At 39.4% G+C, this 7,017-nt stretch overlaps 1 protein-coding gene across 2 annotated transcripts in view; it reads left to right on the plus strand.

Annotated features, from left to right (window-relative positions):
* Positions 1–6,940, plus strand: part of TRPC3 (transient receptor potential cation channel subfamily C member 3) — a 31,298-nt gene extending 24,358 nt beyond the window's left edge. The window contains exons 9-12 of one of the 2 annotated variants that reach the window (XM_031553088.1): positions 1,766–1,849; positions 4,402–4,477; positions 5,579–5,614; positions 6,043–6,129. In XM_031553088.1, coding sequence (XP_031408948.1) covers positions 1,766–1,849; positions 4,402–4,477; positions 5,579–5,589 — 171 coding nt within the window. In that variant the 3' untranslated portion in view covers positions 5,590–5,614; positions 6,043–6,129. Of the gene's footprint in view, positions 1–1,765; positions 1,850–4,401; positions 4,478–5,578; positions 5,615–6,042 lie in introns of both variants that reach the window. The other variant, XM_031553087.1, reaches the window with a different exon arrangement.
* The last annotated feature ends 77 nt before the right edge of the window (positions 6,941–7,017 follow it).

The following is a 7,017-nucleotide window of genomic DNA, read 5'->3' on the forward strand; positions in this document are numbered from 1 at the left end:
GTTGACGATTAAAAAGAAAAAGAAAATCACAACAACAACTGAGGGTATGGAGAGAGGTTTTCCTTTTACTAGGCAGGTAAGGGAAAAATGTATGATTTGATAGTATGATTCTTTACTTCCTACTATCAAAAGTCTGTTCGCAACAAGACAACATAGAAGAGTGGGGAGGATTGGTGGTCGTAATCTTCAGCGCTTGCTCAACATTCTCAATGTTGTTATCAAAATGTTCCTTACAAATATTAATTAATGCAGTGTCACCTCACTCTTGTGAGGATTAGGTAACAATTTCTCTGTTTTCCTGATTCGGCAACTAGGGCACTAACAGATAAAAGAAGAAGCACATGGCCCCTTTCTCCTCCTCCTCCTCTTTTTTTTTTAAATAATAAATTAGATCTTGTATGTTACAAAGACTGAAAAAAAAAATTATTTGTTTTATTGTAAATTATCAGAAATAGCAAGTCCAGTTATCTTTCCTGTAAATTTTTTCTAGAGCCTGATTCTTATGCAAAGAAAACATTTTCTCTTATTTTCTGTAGGCAGTGAAAGAAGATAAATGTTTTTAAAATGTCAGGTTCAATCAGTTTAGCTAAAAGCACTATTCTGGTACTAACTACTCACTTTTTGTTAAGATACACTTTCAGAACAAAGCATTTAGTGCTTACAGATAATACAGCAGCAACTTAGAATGTTACTAGTAAAGAACAGAAGTTCTGTCTGGGTCACTGGTGACAGATCAGGTGGAGCTAGGTTTCTGTTTGTTCATTTTTTAACGACAAACCAAATTATTTTTCTCTGGGAAAAGCAGCCCAGAGCCTCCTCTGAGTCAGGCTGAGCAGGCGCACTCTTCTGCACAGTGCACAGAGATAGACTGTAGCCTAATCCATAGTAAAAAGTATGTCTGATTGCCTGCAGGAAAGCGGCAGCCTGGAGTAAGCAGAAATCCCCTACCTGGGGACCAGCTGAAGTGACAGGCTGTGTGTAGAGGCACAGTACATGTGTCAGTTACAGAAAGCATCCAACTGACTGCATAGATGCAGATTGACTTCAGTTAGCTCCCTTTGCTCACCAGAGAGGTCAGCCATCATTAATTCAGTGACTAACTGAAAACAACTGTGAACTAATGACAGATTCACATGAGGAAGCTAGGCCTTTACTTCACTCACACTAGATGTATCTGAAGGAAACGGGTCTCTGATTTGATAGTAGCAAACCTTTGGCCTTAATCACAAAAGCATCTCGTCCAAGGTAGCTCTTTTCCCTTCTGTTTCTGGCCCGCTAGTACAAAGATAGTGAATTATTTGGGACCTAATAAATTTATGGTGGAATCTGCTGATCCTGAGCAATGACCATTTTTCCAACTGTATTATGATTCCTGAAAACTGTACTTAAGCAAAACACTTTTTGCTTAAAAAGAATGGCTTTGAGCATGTATTTGTAATTAAATATATGCCTACGAGTGCAGAAGTGCAGCAGCTCTGTTAAAGCCAGACTCCCTCTCCTTGTTGTGGCCACTTATCCCCATCACCAAGGTGTAACTCATCTCCTCAGCTGTGTGAGCGCAACTGCGCAACTGTTTTGGAGCTGTGCAGTGAAAAGTATGGCTAAAATAATCAGCTTTTAAAATAAATAAAAATCAGGCCTATCTTGGTTTTTTTGAAATAGTATTCTGATTTAGTGACTATGGAGACATGCAAAGGGGAAAAAATTGAACTGATTTCTGAATGTGAATTCTACCACATGTGAACTTCTTCTTTTTGCTTCCTAGTTAAACCTTTTCACTCAGTCGAACTCCCGAGTTTTTGAATCACACAGTTTTAACAGCATTCTCAATCAGCCGACACGCTATCAGGTAAGTACATCCCTGCTCACTGTTCTGAGTGATAGAAGTGTGTGAATGTACTAGCAGAATCTTTTCTCAGGAACACGTTGCCTTCTCCAGATGAACAAAACCTCCTGTAGAAAACAAACTCTGGGATGCTACTGAGAAAAAAAAGACTGCTCTTGTTCAGGCCTGATTATTGGAAGCATTTAAAGAAGCAAACCCAACTAAAACTTATTTGTTGTCTTGATATCCCAGTTCTGAAAATCCAAGAAGCAAATTTTGAAAACTGATTTCTAGAGAAGAGATATGAAAGCTCAGTAGACTGACAATAGCATCAATTTTCCTTCCTTTCTTCTTGTGTTGTGACATTTGAAACTCCTGCAGATGAGAATTTTCCTCTCTGTTAAGAGGAGCCTGTCAGATATTACCTTCCTGATTTCTTTCCTGTTCAGAAATAAGAGTAAATAGGAGCTCTTGCTCCTATAGTGAAAATGTGAAAGCTACATAATCCACCTGTACAAATTCTGTAAGGCAAGTTGCATTAATTTTGATAACACTGTGTTTTAGAAAGTAGATACGTATTGCTAGTACAGACAAATCCTCACATGTGAACTGAGTTTATCAAAGAGTAGACCTATTTTTGTAGCTACTTAAAGCCTAAATTACATGTGATTAGACACCAGGCTTCTGGCATCAGTTCCGACAGGTACTTATGTACATACTTGTCTGCAGCAAATTTGAATAATTTGATAGTTTGGTCTGCAGCAGAAGGGGCTTAGTGCAAAATTACATTATCTTGCATTTGCTTTGCTGACAGTTTGCGTGAAGATTACTGCAGTGCAGGTGACATGAGGTAACACATTGAATTGCAATACTCTATCTGTGTGGAACCTTAGAAGTCAGGAATTCATTATACTAGAAATTCATTACACAGCTTTAACAGCCTGACGGCATCAACGTTATTTCATTGCCAATCACTTTGATGTACAGAATCAAATGTGAACTTTGAAGGGAAAAAAAACTTTGTCCCTGGGGATGGTGGGTAGAGGATGCTTGTGAGGTAGAGAGAAATGAGAAAAGAGGAGGAAAAGGAAGAGAAATAACTAAGGAAAAGGAAGAGAAATAAACTGAAGAAGTATACTCAAGTATATTTCAGTATGTAACGATGCTGACTGACAGAAAGGTGACAGAAAGATTAAAACTGTCATTATAAAGGCTGTGCTTACACTTCGTCTTGAAAAGCCCTGTAGGAAGGCTACATGCATAATAAGTAAAATGGAAATTTTGTCCCCTTATTAATGAGTTGAGCCCACTGCTGCCTGTCTAGTATCTTCTCATGTACTTGAATAGTGGAAGTATTATGGTAGTGGTGGCACAAAATGTTTTTGCTGTGTTTCCTTATTCTTAGCTCTGCAGCAGTAGTTGAAGAAAATGGCAAAGCAAGGTAACAAGCGAGGGACAGCATGGGAATCTCTTAGAAAACTCTTAGAAAAGAGAGACTAATAATGGTCCTAGCATAACAGTTCCAAATATGAAGTTGTGAAACAGAACTGACATTGGTCAGCACTTTGAGTACTAAACAACCGATAATACCTGAAGTTAAACATTGTTCTTTCTGTAGTTAAAATGTCATAGCCTGTGGTTTTTATACATGTTGCCACAGCGTTATGAGTAATTATTTTCAAACACCTTTTGATGTTTTTGTAGAATCATAGCATACTGAGGTTGAAAGGGTTTCACGGAGGTAGTCTGGTCCAACCTCCTGCTTAACTTAGGTGAGGATGCCATGGGGTCTGGGAGGTGCAATTTTGAAGACCTCCAGAGATGGTGATACTACAGCCTCTCTAGGCAGCCTGTTCTAGAGAAACTGCTGGAATAAAGACACCAAAGCCTATGCCAAGAAAGGACAGACACAGCTAATACTCAGCCAAGCTGCAGCATTCTTTCTTGCTTTGTCACCCAGAGTGGGCTCCTTATCAGTGTAACTGTACTAGAGTGAGCAGCATTTTCTAGGTATATCTTTGTGTCTTTAGGAGCTTTGCTTAGGTAATAGTTCTGTGTTGTGTTAATAACTGTCATTATACAGGTGGCTGCATAAGTGCCAAAGGCATTTTGAAGTCACGGCATTAAAGCATTGGAAAGAAAACACAATGTCCTTAACTAATACAATTTTGTCTCAATTATGATGGAGGTAATAAATCTTGAGATTGGGTGTGCGTATGCCTCTAAATCCTGATGGTGCATCTGATGACTTCTCACAAAGCTAATTGGTGACAGGAAGCCAACCTTTCTTGTCTACACCTGCTAGCTGTATAAAAAGAAACAAAATAACATTCTGTATTTCCCTGTTGTCCTATTCTCTCCAAACAGCAGCAGTGTTCTGTAAATTAAGAGGTAGTTGGATGAGAGAGATGCTTTGTTGTAATGATGAATCCCTGCGTGCTACTGAAAAAAGCCCATATGAGGCAACTACTTGATCTGGGGCTGCTCTTTCACTTGCTTATAGCTTTTCCATCCTTGTAAGAAGTGAATAAAGTTTTAGTATACGTGCTTACCATGTCACTGTTTTAATCTGACAGCAAATAATGAAAAGACTGATAAAACGTTACGTTCTGAAAGCACAAGTGGACAAAGAAAATGATGAAGTAAATGAAGGTAAGAAGCTGTATTTTTTCACATTTCAGAGAGAATTTTTGTCACATTTGTTAGAAATTGGTATTACAGTGGTGCATGGAGCCTTCAGTTAAAATGAATTTATTTCTACTTCACGTGCACTGAAGTCAGATAGTAATGGAAGTATGCACAACAAAACTGGACAAGTAGGACAAAAAAAGAGGAGCTGAGAAAGTTTATGGGCCCCATTTACAGAAGTGGAGTTGGGGTGCAGACATAATAAACACACAGTTACAGAGGAAGTTTGTGAGGAAGCCATAACTGTATCGATGCTTTCAGAGTCCTAGTCAGAGCTGCAGGGTGTTTTTCTGTTTCATTCAGATGAACATACAATTTGCACTCAACAGCATGAACCATCTGTATTCCCTTCTTTGATAAATCTGTGTGGAATACTAACCTGTGAAGTTGCATATCATTTAAAACAAACAAACAAACAAACAAAAAACAGCACAGTTAACTGTATGGTGAAAAAACCAGATGAGAACTGTAGCCTCTATTCTAGTGTACAACCAGTGGTCATTTCAGGAATGATGCACCTGAGCCACTGTGTCCACATCAGGACTGGTGGGCCCTCAGGAACATCTCTAATTGCAGTGAGAGGTGCATGCTCCAGGCACAGAACCCCACTCCCCACTGTGGGTGGTGTACAGGTCTTTACAATTCCCTGATATCTGTCCGGGTATTTGGAAGATGTGTTTAGGTAAGTGCAGAGGAATCATGGTTCATGTACTTCATAGTTGTTGCTTATCACCAATCTTCCCGGTGTCCACTTTGGACAAGGTGGCTAGCCCCTGAACCTGTCTGCAACTATTGCTAGATAATATAGGTATTCTTTCATATTTTTCATATATTACAGCTGATTTCCTGCAGTGGGTACTGTGCAAGAATTAAAATGTCTCATACTTGCAGTAGTATTTGAGTATTTTAAAAAGCTTCTACTCTTGATCTGGTTATCTTATACTGGGAAACGTGATGTATCTTGCTACAAGGCTGACCTTGACTATTGTTTCCATTTAAATATTGCTGTTGTCCTTGTGTCAAACTGTAACAATTTTAAATTGGCTGACTTTTTCTGATTCAAAGGATGTTGGTAAGGAAGAGGAGAGAGACTCAGAAGCTGTGAGTTTTATTGCCAGCTCTGCCACATTTTCCCTGTGTGATCTTGGCATATCACTTCAGAAACAAATCTCTTTTGCCTTTTCCTCTCCGAGGGGGTACTAACATTTACCAGCTGTTTGGCAGTGTTGCCTTGATTAATTCATTAACCTATGTGGAGGGCTTTTTGAGTCTTTGATGTTCTGTGTACGTGTGAAGCACAACACTGGAGTTTGTTGGATTCTTAAAAACAGCTTCGGTGTCCAGGGGTGGACACATTCACATCTTATAGAGGATGAGGAAGAGGTAAAGCCTTCTGCCCCCCTTCCCCAGCTCTCATGAATGTTCTGAATGAGCAGGGGATTATCTGAAATAGGCACTAATATGACTTGTTATTTAATAAACGTTTAACAGACCTTGCTAATAAGTATTTCTTTCCATGGTTAATACAGGTGAATTAAAAGAAATCAAACAAGATATCTCCAGTCTTCGCTATGAACTTTTGGAGGACAAGTCCCAGGCAACAGAAGAGTTAGCGATTTTAATACATAAACTCAGCGAGAAACTCAATCCCAATATGTTGAGATGTGAATGATGCAACAAAGGAACCGTGGCGGCTTCGACTACAGCACAACTATTTATTGGCAATAATATTTCAGTATCTCATACTTGAAAAATGTATTGTAGATTTTTAGCACTAAATAACTTTATGTACAGCTTCTCTGGAATTTAGTCATAGGAAATTTTATTAACTCATCACCAAAACATTGTTGTCTTCATCTTAAACATCTGAAAGTTAAGAACTATCAAACTTTTTTTTTTTTGCATCGATGCATTAAGAAGGTATAGTGATACGAATTACTGATGTTTTAACAGGTTTATGAATACATGCTGAAAATTCTTTGCACTGAATTTGCAAGAAAAAATGAACAGATACAACGTAGTATTCTGCTCCTTGCAGCAGCGAGGTGGGAACAGGATCTTTCAGAGTATGGTGAATCAGGTAGAGAGTGGAGGGGGATTGCTTTAGATCCAGATCCTTTCTAGCGATGCTGATCCCAGGTTGAAGCTGAGGAGGAGCAGGTGAGGGTGAGTGCAGCTTACAGGTACGTCCACACGCTTCCCCACAGCTGTGTTTCACAATTCAGGATACTGATTTCCTCTGGCAAGGTTTGGTGGTTGGCTGTTCTTTTTGTAACAACTTTTGAAGGTAATGTGATTTCAGTCCAAAGCTCCTCTTTATGTGGTAGGAATGATTTTTTAAAATTCAGACTCTGTGCAGGGCCGGTATTTTGTTACTGATGCCTCAGATGCTTCATTGTTAAATAAAATACTCCGACTTTACTGACACTTCGCTTCGTCCTGCTAGCTCGGCCCTCCGCGGCCCCGACTGGCCCGTTTGGGGGCGGCCCCGCGGCCGTTGCTCA

This window comes from Meleagris gallopavo, chromosome 4 (genome assembly GCF_000146605.3).
Source record: "Meleagris gallopavo isolate NT-WF06-2002-E0010 breed Aviagen turkey brand Nicholas breeding stock chromosome 4, Turkey_5.1, whole genome shotgun sequence".
Lineage (NCBI taxonomy): Eukaryota > Metazoa > Chordata > Aves > Galliformes > Phasianidae > Meleagris > Meleagris gallopavo.